The sequence below is a fragment of the Cephus cinctus genome, unplaced genomic scaffold (genome assembly GCF_000341935.2).
Source record: "Cephus cinctus unplaced genomic scaffold, Ccin1 Ccin1_scaffold0123, whole genome shotgun sequence".
NCBI classification, from domain to species: Eukaryota; Metazoa; Arthropoda; class Insecta; order Hymenoptera; family Cephidae; genus Cephus; species Cephus cinctus.
The window spans coordinates 262,256-277,633 of NW_014332857.1; the positions used below are offsets into that span (position 1 = coordinate 262,256).

Sequence of the window (15,378 nt, forward strand, 5' to 3'; positions counted from 1 at the left end):
GGGGGGGGGGGGTTCGGAACCCTCGTGCTCGCAAAAATCCTGAAAGTCTGGAAGACGCGATTCCCGGATGATTGTTTAACGTCATTAGCGCAACCCCTAATTTCTCCCACGTAAATCGAACAAATCAAAAATCACCTGTAATTAATTTGTTGACAATGATTTACGAATGAAAAACATTAAGCCCGTTGCCCACGTCACGATCGACATACGTCAGCTGAACTTCGTTAAAAGTTTGATATAGCATTTAACGATTTTTTCGATGAATTCACATTAAGCCTGTTTCACGCTTGTTCTAAGATGAGCCTCGTGACGTCACTACCTTAAATTGAACTTTTAATAAAATTTACACACATTTACTAAACGTCGCGCGACTTCGCGTCCCATTAATTATAATTAACTGAATCATTCCGTATTTTTCTTATCGCACTTGTGTACACATATACTGTGACGATATAAATACGTGAGAAAAGGTCCCCGAAACGGTAACTTTCGTTTTTCAACTTCGAAACGCATTTCCGTCCCATTTCCGAAACTTAGCCCGTACACGGCCAGGAATTCCAAAGTCCAATTTTTCGACAATAGGCTAATGCAAATCATTCATACGTCACGACCACGATATCGGTACCGAGTGATCACGTCAAAAAGACGTCACACCAAAGGAGGACCAGCAAGATCCTATGGCAGGTAACGTGTAGAGTTGCCGTGCCGACCTGACAACTCCAGCCCATTTTCGAGCTCATCCGAAAAAGAGTAAGGAGGGGTCATCCGAAAGGAGCAGCGCATGGACTTGACCTTATCTCCCGTTTCGTAACGCCGGTACCGATAGTGCCGAAGGATCAGCGTGTCCCAGAGTGGAGGCACCGTAAGTGGTCCAGCGGAGGAGGCAGAGCCTACCAGACCCACCGAAGACATCAGGACCTCAGCCACTATCGTCGAGGACAGGGCCGCAACCTCAGCGCCACCAGAGGCCACTGGACACCCGGAGCTACGGCAGTGACAGCGCGGCCAGCGTGCTAAAGGAAGTTACGTCATCTTCAGTCCGTGTTTGAACGTTTTCACAGGCTTACCTCCGAGTATCGCGTATCGCCGATCGGTGGAAGACTCCGGTATCTACGAAATATTTGCGAATCCGTCTCGCACGGGTAAGGCGATCGAGCCACAGATGTCACTCTAGTGTTATTTCGAGGTCATTATTTGAGGAACAGTGAAGACGGCATGACTTTTCTAGCGGCGCAGTAATACGAGTATTGTAAATCCTCCCGAGGAGCTTATTGGTTCTTCGAAGGGCACTACTTTTGTCCGTTCGTCTGTGCTCTAGTCGGTTCCACTTGGTACGTCCCTTCTGGAATCCTTTTGCGGATTTCCTTACGTGACGTAAAGGTGCGTCTGTACAGCGAAGAAGAATCGGCTGTACAGCGTGCTAGCTGCACTCGGGTACTTTTTGCAGTAGTTTCTGCCCTGTTTCGATTTTTCGTCAGAATACATATATATGTATAATTCTACCACCCTAACTAGCCGCCATGCTGCCTCTCATAGCTCCACAAAACCGATTAGAGAATCGAGACCGTTCGGTACGTAGTGAAGACCGGCAAGAGAAAACTGGTTCGTTTATCGATTCACCCCGATAATCCGGGATTATAGATTATCGACTAGCTTCGCCGGTATATCGCCCGTGTAACTTTCCAAGAAGACACGTCTGGACTCTCAACCAAAGATTTTTCCCATGAAAACACACTCGAGGAAAATATATTTCAAAACTTTTTTACCCCGTACGAAAAAAATGTTACAAACTATAATTTTTAATAGGAACAAAATTAATATGTATACACACATATATACATATATATATATATATATATATATAATAAAAATAAAAAGCACAGGGAAATCAAGAGAAAGTAGAAAATTGCATATTCCTCCATCGAATTAACCAATTCAATTAACAAGTTCGAGACAGCCCCGGCTCCCTGCCAATTAGAACTAATGCGATTAAAGCGTAATAAAAATAAAAAGCACAGGGAAATCACACTCGAGGAAAATATATTTCAAAACTTTTTTACCCCGTACGAAAAAAATGTTACAAACTATAATTTTTAATAGGAACAAAATTAATATGTATACACACATATATACATATATATATATATATATATATATAATAAAAATAAAAAGCACAGGGAAATCAAGAGAAAGTAGAAAATTGCATATTCCTCCATCGAATTAACCAATTCAATTAACAAGTTCGAGACAGCCCCGGCTCCCTGCCAATTAGAACTAATGCGATTAAAGCGGGTCAATAATTAATTATCCGGACGTTCGTCCAGCCATAAGGTATAAAGTATATACCCCGGCATAGCTATATATCAAATTCACCTATACGTATCTACTGATAAATAATAAAACTAATCACGATATTGTTCTAATGCGTATAAACAAAATTAATTCGACAATGCCTCCGTGAAATTGATATATAAATCGATTATTATAATTTTAATCAACCAATCTTACGTCACAGCACTCAATCTCGTGTGTACCAGAACCATAAGTGTATATAGCCTTTTATCTATATATTGTACACTGCCTCGATCCGCTAAACCAGACTTCACATAATTATGATTAATTAACGATCCCGATTAAACAGTCGATCGAGTCGATCAATCGATACGGGACTGTTACTATATCCGTCGATTAGCTTCTCCTATTTCCACAGAACGATTTTTTTTTAGAAAGCGACCGTAATCGGATTCCGGTCTTAAGTAGCCGCGACTCATGGACGTCTCTAACGTTATTAGCCCACAAATAATGTCCCATTACAACGGCGCGGCCAAAAAGAAGAATTTCGCAACCCAGCAAAGTCCCACGATTTAACCAGGGATCGGTGGGCTGGTGCACAAAAGTAACCAGCCACAGATACCCGCGAGTCCCGACAGCGCCAGCCCATGTAGTACGTCCCGATGCACGTGCACCTATACATAGGTAGACGGCCAGATAAAGTCGTCGAGTTGAAAGTCGGCCATAAAACACCATAGAGCGAGCCAGGGAAGTCAATATAAAAAATCAGATACCCGTGAACCGCCTAAATGTCATCGAGGTGAAACTTCAAGGCGAGTACGTATATACACGGGATAACCGAGCGACGCGTCGTACCCGGCCGGGCATTGCGCTCGCATGTGCCCCGAAGCACCTTAAATAAAGCGTAAGTAGAAAAGTAGATACGATTGCATGGTTTCTGATCCGGTTATGCACTGAGCTGCATTCATGGCTTCGCAAAGAGACACGGAGCTAGTACCGAGCAGTAGCCAACGTGTGTACTGGCCCTTAAGAATTGAATAGCCGGCGTCCCTTAAAGGCAGCCTGCTTAAAAGAGATATCGAGAAGGGTCCTACTGCGCATGCGCACTGGATACTTTTTTAAACACACTCAAAATACCCCCGCCGCGCAGTCGCACTACGAATCCGTCGCATCGCGGACACCCGCCTGTCCAATGTACAAAGATCGCACTAACGCGCGTATGTCGCGCATTGCGTACCAACGTGACGACCATGTGAAATGCGCCGCGACGACGACGGCCGCAACGAACTTCCGTTGATAAAAATACACTCGGGTACAGCCTCGTGGAAAGTACGTTCGTGCGCTTTGCGCACGCAGCACAATACTCCCAATGCGGGTTTCTACGTAGCTACGTGTAAGTAAGCGAGATAGGCGGCGAGACAAACCGAGAGGCAAAGAATCCTCACCGTGAGAACTCGACAGTCCGAAGCGTCTCCTTTTTCATCTTTATAAATTTTTTCTTTTTTTTTTTCCTTTTCTACCCATTTTACAAGACAAGCCCGTACGAGTAAGTCAATGCCGACTGCCGCTAGACCGTTAGAAACTGTCGAAAACGTCCGCGAACGAAACACGTTTAATAATTAATTTCTAATACGATACACGAATATATAGTCCGTAACCAGTACCTGAACAAGGTATTAAATTTTATCGTAACGAGGTAACCTTAAGTTTATATTATTGTTATTAGCGTTATTCTCATAATCCCACGTAAGTCCCACCGGTAACATATTTATTTTTTCGACGGTACCTGCAACCGGTTCGTAGGCCAAAAAGAGGTTTGAAATCTTAGACGTTCGAGTTTCTTGCCAATCCCGAGCAATCGGGTTCGCAAAGGACTATATCCGTAGAGAACGAATGAAAACCAATAGCCACGACCGAAGCGCCATAAATCTAGCGGTTGTATTAATCACGACTTCGAGGCGGCGTATTCGTTCCCGATCCCTCTCACGGATAAATCACGTTCACGATAATGACGGGCTTCGCAGTAGTTGGGAAGGAGAGAGAGAGAGAGAGAGAGAGAGAGAGAGAGAGAGAGAGAGAGAGAGAATGGTTGATCGAAACGAGAGTGAGAGACGGACAGTGTACCAGTGTACGTATACTGTATGCAGTATACACGCCGTGTAAAAGGGGACCTGACTTACTCGGGATATCGGCGTAGTTGAAGCCAGATAGAATTTACAGATCCGATATGCAAATAACCGGTGGCTATAAATGCACGGGCTAACGGTAAGCGCCCGAGGATTATTATTCGACGTGAAGAGAACTAACGCGAGGTACGTATAGACGCCCGGCGTCTCATCCGAGAGGAAACGTTCGGCATAGATGTGATACTGGTCCACGTGTGTGTATATACATATATACATATACGAAATCCACGCGGTATGTACATAGAGATCCACGTGTACGTACGGACCATTATCGAATCTCGTGTAATCGTTAACCAAAATTTCCCAGTGAAATTCTTGGATTCCAAAGCGCAGCTAGTAATCCTTAACGTCCTCGCGCATGCAGGCGGGTGTGTGACGGAGACGACGCTCTCTAATTAATCCAGCTATGTATTTCCTGAATAGAACTTGCAAGCGCTATCCTATTAGCGTTCGTCATTCGATCCTGTACTGGAATTACCAAAAGTTACGGTCGATTGGTCACGTGTCCAATTTCATTCATAGCCTGCGAGTGACATACGGAGACTCGAAGGATCGATTTAAAAAATCAATAAAAATTCTTGACACTTACAAGAAAACAAAAAAGACAAAAAACGGCTGAAATCAAAAATTTTACGTTTTTCCAAACCGACCCTATCCTGGGTACCAAGTAAGTACAGCGTGAAAGACGAAAAATGTTGAAAAAGAAAAAAAAAACAACAACAACAAAGAGCCACTGTGGATTGCGCGATAGCCAAAAAAGAAAAAAGAGAAGTAAATAAAAGAAAAAAAGAGAATAGCAGCGTCTGCCCGCGAGTAGCACGCCGTACAGATATGGTCGATCGACGTGGGCGTAGGAAGAGGCCTGAATGGTACAAAATAAATAGAGACAAGAGTCCATCCCCACTCCGAGGGCCGACGGAAGCAAAGACTCCCGACTGTCACGGCGATTGGATAGTCGAATTCTTGAATTACATCGTAACATATATAGTAGCGTCTTGCTAGCGCAGTATGCGTCGCCGCCTCTCCCGCCGTTATTAGCGTGTGTATCGCTTATAGTCCCTAGGAAATTCCCTAGGCGCGCTCCTCCCGCCCCCTCGACCCACCGCCGCGCAACGAGCCCACATATACATACCGGCACGCATAATGCGTATAGAGCTAGAGCCAGACAAGGAAGACAGAGCACGGAGCCAGCAGGGATAGAGAAAGAGAAAAGCGACGTAGAATTTATTATATTACTAGAACCCAGGATAGACGTCGCCGCTGCCGCACGATCTAACGGAGGACTGTTGCCCGCCATTCCTTAGCCACGCCGGCCGATCCTATTTTGAACTGGAGTACGTATGTAAGTGTCGGCACGTGTACGCATTCACGCAAGTGCGCCAGCCAGCGTATATGAACGTATAGAGAGACGACACGGAGAGCCCATACGAGTAGAGGACGTAGGCGTCGGACGTCTTGGCTTCTGGTTTGGTTGGTGCGTCGAAGGGAAAAAAGAAAAAGATTTTCCCGTTAACGTTACGCAGCCATGCTGTACCCCAGGGTAAAGGTACGAATGTGAAACAGCGTCGGGCCCGCCGGCGCTGCGCGTGCGAGCCGAAGACGAGCGACAGATAAAGATGCCGAGTAACAATAAAACTTGGACTTACGATAATAACAGATGACAGAAAGTCCCGCGCAGAAAGCCAGGGGGAATCACGTTATAAAATACACAATGGACATTTTGTGCGTGGTCGCGCGTTCGCCCGGCGTATTTACACACGAGGCCGGGTTTAAACGATTACGTCACGCCTCGTTACTCATCCCATCGAATGTAGAAACGATCTTGTTATTCGCTCGGCCGAGGACCTGGGGTCTCTTGCGTTCGTTTAGACATCCAGTAAGGTGATCGATACAGTCCGTTTGTATCATTTTACGGATAACCAAAAGGTATTGGATGAATGGACCATTACACCTATGGATATATCGGTACGTGCCATAGGGATGCGCACTTACCCATATGGCAGATACAAGATATGAGGTGCGAGTATGATGTATGATATATATAAACAAAAAATGTTTCCTGTAATCATTTCGAAAAGGCATAACCTGCATATCTCGAGCAACATACTCGAACGCACTGACGTGCGTGCGTACGCATTTCTTGTGTAAACGCATTAGGATAAATTTAAAAACAGCCAGTCAGCCGCACGTACGGTGCGTGAGGGGGGGGGCGGCATCTCCTTGGCGTATGTGCGCCCGGCACGTATGTAGAGACGAGAGAGAGAGAGAGACCCATTCGTTCACGCACGCAACATACGCATACCAATCTAGGCACCCCGTACGCACTATTTTAAATATAGAATATGGAGCAGTGGTGCGTTACCCGGCAGGGATTGCGCAAGAGGGCCCCGAAGGCTGGGACGAGAGGGCTCGCAAAGTGTAGAGCCTGTATTTAGGATTTTCTTTTTTCTTCTTTTCCACGATCGATCTCTTCTGCCTGTTATTGTTATTGTTATCGGGCTTGTTATTCATTATTTATCGATTGCGCAATCCCGAAGCGCATTTACGCTACAGTACGGTACGGCCGCATGTGCGCGATACTCTCGTACCACTGGTGTCTTGTTTGCTGGTTAAAGGAGAGATGCCCCGTGTGCGATAACGATACACGGCCAGTGATCTATATCCGATGTTTGAAACGAGAGGCGGGAGATTTAAATATTTATTGTTTCGTGAAAAATTGCGACGGGCACGCACGATCCCGGAACGCTCCATTATACATGCATCCGCTACGGATTTCTCTTTCTCTCTCTCTCTCTCTCTGGCGGCTGCTAGCGCGATTCTCGAAAGGTTAAAAACAATTCCAGGTAACGTATACCTGCAGTTTCCTTTAAATACTCGGCTGAATCCTTGATGATGCATTGTCGTTCTAGTTATCTCGTTTCGTTCGATGGTTCCGATAAGACGCAATTTCGCGAATATAATTAAATTTTTATGAGGGTTCAATTTTTTTTTTTTTTTTTTCCTGAACTTTACAGTTTTCAGGTATTTCTGTTCTTTTTAATGACGGCCGCGGGAACCTTTTATCTGTACTACTTTATTTTGCCCCGGTGGCTCACGGGGAAGGACGATTAGCATTTACGAGACGAAATTCTTCGTAAATCATCACATACGCGATGTCCCGCCTTCTTAGAAACGACCGTTCACCCAAATCTCGGCCATCTTTTCAGGCGATATAGTAAAATTACCATTGTACGATAACGAAGCGAGATTGCCCTCCGTTTACGCGTCTTTCTACATATTTTTTTACCGAGCACTGGGTATATCTGGTATATTTCTCTAATACTTGTTAAACACGAATCAGTGAATATTTACTGATTATCAGTTAAATGTCACTGAAAGTCACAGTTATAAGTATACGACTGAGAATCAGGATAATTATACTAATTGAATTAGTAGAAATTACTATCGACTGAATCGGTGCACAGAGAATAATGTTTTGAAAATTTTGAAAATGTGATTTCTACTGGTAAGGATAAGACTCGGAATAAAAATTTAAAAAATAAAAAAAAATAAAAAAATAAAAATGTCCACGTAACTCATAGTCAATACATGCATTTATTTGCACTACACTCCGAGAAATTTCTATAGTCGTTACTACTATACTACTGTACTACTATAGACATCTCTCTGAGTGTATCCTGAACGGGGTCCCAAACCGAGCAGTCTGAGACTCGCCGAATCGCCGGCCTAATTTGTAAATACTGCTTTGATTAAGAATTAGAATCGTCAATATCGATATACGGTATAGGAACGTAGGTAAGTTTTAAATTAACGCCGCCACAAGTAATCGTACGAATACATATGAGCCTGCCTTACATAAATCGCGAAGCGGAGTAACATTATCGTAATGTTACTGAAATTTTTTCTATTCAAAAATTAGTTATGGAAGCAGCATCGATTCACCGTCCGTTGGCATGACCAGTTATCATTAGCAGCAGCAACTCGCGCCCAACGTGACAATAGGTCAAACAGTATGGCGAGAACCACAATGAAGCAGACAGGGAGCTCCTACAACACGAAAGCACTGATTCACCAGGGGATAAGACCTAAAATCGCGATTTCCCTAGTAAACTTTCCAAAAACCGAAGCAATAAGCGAAAACTTTGCCGCTTCATTTCCGAGGAGTAAATTTTTAAGTGCGTCGCACGTTATGACAATTCGAAAAACGCTCGTAGGTGATTACAAAGAAATTAGTGAGGACCGATCGAGAAGCCTCGAATTACGGAACCGCGGGACGTTTACATTGACGAAAACATCATTACCAATCGTGATAATTGACAATCCGCCCCCGGAATTCTCGTGATTCATACGAGAAAGCGATTTTAAAAAAACGAAGATATGGGAAAATCCGTAAACCGAATAATTTGAACGCACGAGCGAAGAAGTCTCGAGGCGGTAAAAACGAAATGAGTCAATATAAATTCAAAATTAACGTGACGAAATATCGTAAGAGCGCAATACTTATCCGGGTTAAATAGCGAGGTGCTTAATCAATTAGTTTATTTACGATAATTAGAAAGTCGCGGCAAGAATCAGGGGAGAGGAGGATTTACGTGCTTGAATGCCCGAATATTTCGACGCACGACATTGAAGCCGAACTCGGAGGCGAACCAAGAGACACGATCCCTAAATCAATTTTATTGCCTTGCGACACACGTAATGCCGCCTGAAAACTTAGGTTCATATACTTCGCGTACTACGTCACTTGCGCGTTTAACGAATGGACGGTGAAATAAGAACATGACAAAAAATTTTTTATATAATGCATAAATTTGAAAAAATCGACTGAAGCCACTTGCGCTGAATAATGAGAGGGAGAAAAAATATAGAAATTGATGACGTCATCCGTATGGACTCACCACGTGAGGATTCTTACAGGACTCCAAGAAGCAGGGACAGGTAGGTGAGGAGCGTTGACAGGAACGGGAGAGAACAGGTTCGAAGGGCGTGCATAGAGGCATGACGAGGACTATGAGGGGCCGTGAGAGGGAGAGAGAGAGAGGGAGAGAGAGAGAGGGAGAGAGGGGGAGAGAGAGAGAGAGATAGTGGGGAGAAGAGGAACGTGGAAGAGAGATGAGAATAGGCTCTGGTGACATAGTGACATGACCGAGTGATCGATGGTTCACCTCTGGTTGGTCGGCCCGAAAACCCCATAGGCTGTGGTGCTAACGGCGCATTATTATGTAAATCAAGGCCGGAAGTCCTTGGCAGACGTCTAGGTGACTGCACCCCCCGTGCGTCCAATTAGCAGCTTCCGTCAGGATGGATCCTCCGAAAGAATTTGACATTCGCAAGAGAGAGAGAATTTCGCGGAGGTCCGAACGGAAGCAAGCAAGGAGAAGGCTACTGAAGCGTCCGTGTAAAGGTTTCGCACGGTATATCGAAAAAGGAGTGAAAAATAAAAGGATATTGGCATAGTAGCCGATAAAAAAAGAAGAAATAAGGTAGGGGGGAAAAAAGGAGGAAATATCGCGCGTGTAACGTCGAAATCGCCGATCGAAACCGGTTGCCGTGGTTTTTGCTGTCGTTACTTTAGCATGTAAATGTATTCGACCGAAATTACCGAAAATTGTCGCAGGCAACGCAATGGCGTGTGGTCTATCAGGATCTATCTACCCTCACGGCGCAACTAGGTTCACGAAATCCTTTCGTTGCTATCCGCCCTTTCTCGGAGTGATTTGCATCCGGCCGTAAGAGCACCTAGCCCAATTGACGGTCTTGAACGTCGACGGAAGCGACCAGGCGGCACGGGCTCAATCGGCTGTTCTTGACGAAACGTCATTATTTTAAATGAAAAAAAAAGAAGCTGTTTAAAGAAATATCGAGCAGAAGGATCAAAAAGTGGAGACTCACCTTGAGTAATCTTCGGAAGTAGGGACTGCACGCGGAGAGGACGACCTTGTGCGCGGTGAAGCTGCTACTGTCGCAGGCCAGGGTGACGTCGACGAAGTCTTCCTCGTCCCGCAGATGCCGGAAGGAGCTAAGGATGCTCGAGTGGAAGTCGTTCCATCGCAGGGAGTACTGCTGCTCGCCACTCGACGAGGATGAGGAGGCCGCCATGGCGCCCGTCCCCCCGGGACCCCAGGCCGCCGGCACCAGAGGTGCTATCGTGCTCACTCGGGCACACCCTGGCGCACTCTCACTTGACCTCCCAGGTCGAGCAGAGCGCGACCAGCCTCCAGGATAACCGGAAAAGGAGCGAGGCGACTGATCAGGCTCAACAAGTCCTAGAGGTTCCGAAGGTAGAGTCTTTTAACCGGGGCGGTCAGGTTCTCCGGTCCAGGTCCAGGCTGCAGGAGGATGCTGATGCGTCCGTGATGTCCAGGAGCACGAAGGCGCGCAGGGGGTTGTCGATGGTTTAGGATCGACCAGGTGAAGTAAGGTGAAAGGTCGTGTCAGGCCTAAGAAGCAGGAGATCGCGGACCCGAGTCATTATCAGAGGGTGTCGGGGAGCCGCTCGGTCGGCGCTTTGAGCGACAACAAGATGGCGCCCGGTAGACAATGGGACCTCAATTGTGCCTGGAACAATGCAGCATCGGGGTGAGTCGGGATGGGGTTTTCATTGGTAGAAGTAAAGAGAGAAAGAGAGAGAGGGGGGAGGTATGCAGCAGTAAGGGATAGAGGTGCTCCGATGTCGGTGGTAGTTGGGAGTGGGCATGAAAAGAGAATGAGAGAATAAGAGAGAAATAGAGAGAGAGAGAGAGAGAGAGAGGGCGTGTGCACGCAACCACCAAGGGCCGCTCAATAAAAGATTCTTTCGCGTCTTATTTTATCGATTTCGGAGCGGTTTACGACACCCGTCGTGGCTAGAGCTTTCTGGTACCCTTCCCTTTACCCTCTTTCTTAACTTTTCTCTCTCTCTCTCTCTCTCTCTCTCTCTCTCACACACACACACACACACACACGCACGCACTCTCACTCTCCTAAACACTCCCTCTCCCAACCTCCACACCGTATACCGGCCCCTCTATTCCTCACTACATGAAACGGGGGTTCCCCGTTTATGGCGGTCTTCGCCGTAGTTCGTCCTCCCATTAAAAACCCGACTGTAGGATTACCGGATTATTGGATTAATGCCGGCAGAGCATAGTATTCCACCCTGGGTTGTCCCTCTTCGCTCTTCTATTTTCCTTTTCCGTATTTCCGTCCTCCTCGCTCTTCCCGTGCACCCCGTCCACAGTTCCCACTCGCGTCCCACCTTCACCGTCTACTCAGCGAGTCTCAATAGCCGACTTGCTATCTCCACTCTCACAAGTGCACCAGCAGTCCAGTTCCTTCGTTCCTTTTCCAGCCAGCAGGAACCGGTCATACCGTGATCCTCGGATAGTTCATGGAACCACTTCGACTTCGCCAGCACCAGGTTATTCTTGATCCACTTCTACCTCCGCGCCGGGTATCCCATGCCCACTGCTCTTGATCATCCGCACCAGTTTGTCCCTCATCAACCTGTCCGCCGTTCCCTTTTCACTCCGCCCGCCTGGTTCCTTCCGTTTCTGCAATTCAAGGACATCGGCTGGTCACCACTGTTTCTCTTATTACCTTCGCCCTGTCTTGGGCTCTGCCTACCTCCCACCCACCCTCTAACCCCTTTTCCCGCAACCCCTACTGACTCCTACGGAATTCGTGCCTCGGCCTCGTTTCCGTTTCGACTACCTAATCTGATCTCCAGGGAACGACCGCGTCCACGAAGACTCCCGATGGGACCTAACGATCTGCTTCTCCCCTACGGTAACGATTCAGCCAAATCATCGACCTTGAAACGATACTATACATACGGCAGATCGAACAATATCTATCGTCCTGGTATCACTGACCCCCCTCCCAAAATGCATAAATCCTGGATCTTCATCATCTATCACACCGTCATCCCCAAGGACTGAATTATAGAGGAGGAAAAAAAAAGTACTTCACCCGAAACCATTCGTGATATAAATAAATGCTCGTTGAAAATCCACCCTTGTAAGGCAACGCCGAAGATCACCAAATAAACATCCCCGTGTCTACTGTGACCTATGAGAATCCAGTCTCGTCCGATTGAACAAACGAGACGTCCTTATCGGTATCAAATAATAATAACATCCCAACCAAGAAATGGCATAGCGCACTGCACAATGATACAGAATTTCACGTTATCAACTATTACCAGTGCCATTTTATTTCCTCTAGCCCACCCACCACCCTCTCCCCGGGAACTGGGCTATCTTAAAATTATTCATGAAACAATGGGATTTCCTTTACGATCTTGCGGCCATGGATTGCTCCCGTTTTACGAGCATCCTTCCAGCAATTCTTTTGTGGGAGCAAAAGAAACCTACCCTAGGACCATCCTAAACCAACCCGTCGACCACTGCGCTTAAAAACCACCCGAAGCACGAACGTCGATACAGTAGGGAACCTACGATTACAAAATTACCCAGAAGTGCGCGTGTACGAAAAAAAAGTCACGTGACAAGGACAAACCTCCCAGCCCCGCTGGTAAATTTGTTTCTCGCTTAAGCAGCACGAGCGACGATAAGATAGGAATCCGCCGTCTATAAATAAGCCTTAAGGTCCGGACCCTGCGAAATGACAAACAAAATTTTTTTTTTACAAAACAACCCCCCCGCCCTCGCGTACATACGTTCCTGAGCACTATACCCAATACTCAGCCAATATTAAATATATCTGCATCGACCTACGTAATTTCGAATCACGAGCGCGATTTTCGTCGCCGATTCAAAATAGAGCGTTAGAGAATCCGCGAAAAAACAACGTAACCGGATAATCCTCGCGAAAGCGTACGTGTTATTTTGTTCAGGGCTGCCCACGAACATACAGTGGCACTTCCGCGTAAACGCGCACACCGAGCACTATTTATAAATGTTTAATCCGAGCCAACGTACGCGCTTCGAGCCGAGTTACGCGTGCGCGCACGTCCCACCTCCCCTACCCCGTCACACATGCGTGTCTTCCCTTAGTCCACACGTGCTCCGTTAATGCGTGTACAGTATACGCTCATAGGTATGGAAACTTCGGACTATCGGTATGCAACATATATATATATATACATATGTCTACGTACGTTAAACACACAGAAAAAAAACCGTACGGCCATACCTATATGTATACATGTGTGCTTATATATTTTTTTTTCAAAATTCCACATATGAGCATCCATCCTATTCCAAACAGTCATATCGTTCCCATATTACGCACGAGTGTCGTGTGCCATAAAATCACTCTCGAATGTCTACATATGTGGATCCGTGAGGCGTGCCTGCCGTGTCGCGCGCGAATCATGTCATGTGTGGAAAGAGATTCCATTGTGTCAGTATGAATGAACGAGCTGTCCCTGAATATTTGACTGATCGATCGCTCCTCGTCATGAGACATAAAGTCAGTCATATATATATATATATATATATATATATATATATATTTCCATTGAAAGTAAAATTACATTATAAATTTTTGGCGGTAATTTTGAATTTCAAAACTTTTCACCTCGATCGAAAATTACTTGAACAAATTTTAGTGTCTTTAGCGTCATACACCTAATTCCATGGTATGACTGTACTTGCTTATTAGTAAAGTCAATGAATGACGCGATATATATATATATACATATATATAAGTGTAATCGTAATAACAACATTCGAATTCACGGAAATCCATTACACACATATATTTAAGGAACCAGCCATTATTATAAAATGCCTCGAGGCAGAGTATCACTAAGTGACTACCTACGAAACATCCCGCGTAAAAACCCTGTGAAAAATCAAAATAACGCGCAAGGCACGTACACCACGTGAATCACAGTACAAGAGTAGGAGCTACGCGTTATAAGTATCAGACTATAGGATATTCGTCCGTTCGTCCTATTAACGGGACCAGACCCCAAGTACGATTACGAGCAATACGAATAAACGAGTTCGGGGAAATTCATCGTTGAAAAAAATAAAAAAAATAAAAAAAATTTGTTCGCTACCATGCATCGTCGCCATTATTATACATTAGCTCTAGCCAAAGATAGAATCGTAATGCCAACATAGCAGAAGCAATACGTTTTAGTTTCTTAACCTCGTCTCCGCTAGTTTTATTTTTTTTTCCCCGTTTTTCCCTCCCTCTGGCAACAGTGGAAACAAAGCCTGGCAATGTGACGGAGAATAAAGACGCACCGTCGAGAAACTCACGAGCCGCAAATAGTTTACGCATGCGCGTACGCGGCTTTTTACTTCTTGCCGCTATATATATATATATACATATACATATATATATATATATATATATATATATATGTATTCGATTCTTACATGGATATTTATTCGTGCGTGTTTCTTTGACTCTGCTTACGCATTCTCGCTCGTATTCATTCGTTCGCTCCCTCTCTCCACACGTGTTAAATCGCATACGTCTCTCTCGCTCTGTCCCACCTATAACACGTGTGACCAATGTTTGGTATACCTATATATACGTAGCCCGCGTTGCACTGTTGCCACTGGCTACTTGCTGCCACCTATAGCCATTATATCGGAAAGCAATGACGACGTAGGACCCATCGAACGTCTATCTATCATTATAATAAGGAAACATACGAATCCACTCGGTGGGTAATTAAATGACGATCATTCGGATAGTTATAATGGTCGGTGGCACCTTTGTGCCTTTCACCTTTGTGTCGCTCGCGCGGGTAAAAACTTTATGGATGCAGAAGGTGAAAGGGGAGGGTGGGGTGGGGTTGATATCACTTAATTATCGCAGATACAAATAAATCCGTGTCAACGATCTCACCCGTTATAATCGGGGACTAGTTCCATCTTCACCCTGAATCATCCCCTTCCTCACTTCCGTTTCGACACTTTTAACCCCCCCCCCCCCC

At 45.5% G+C, this 15,378-nt stretch overlaps 1 protein-coding gene across 15 annotated transcripts in view; it reads right to left on the reverse strand.

Annotated features, from left to right (window-relative positions):
• Positions 1 to 15,378, reverse strand: part of LOC107274944 (protein abrupt) — a 50,746-nt gene that overhangs the window by 26,982 nt on the left and 8,386 nt on the right. For 11 of the 15 annotated variants that reach the window (XR_001539573.2, XR_001539574.2, XM_015754568.2 and 8 more), the window contains 2 exons: positions 11,576 to 12,010; positions 10,371 to 11,036 (listed from right to left, as the gene is read on the reverse strand). Coding sequence is in view for 12 of the 15 variants with exons in the window: in XM_015754568.2 (XP_015610054.1) it covers positions 10,371 to 10,577 (207 nt within the window). In the remaining 3 variants the exon portion in view is untranslated. Of the gene's footprint in view, positions 1 to 10,080; positions 10,241 to 10,370; positions 11,037 to 11,575; positions 12,011 to 13,195; positions 13,840 to 15,378 lie in introns of those variants that run through there. The other 4 variants (XM_025079774.1, XM_025079775.1, XM_025079773.1 and 1 more) reach the window with 3 other exon arrangements.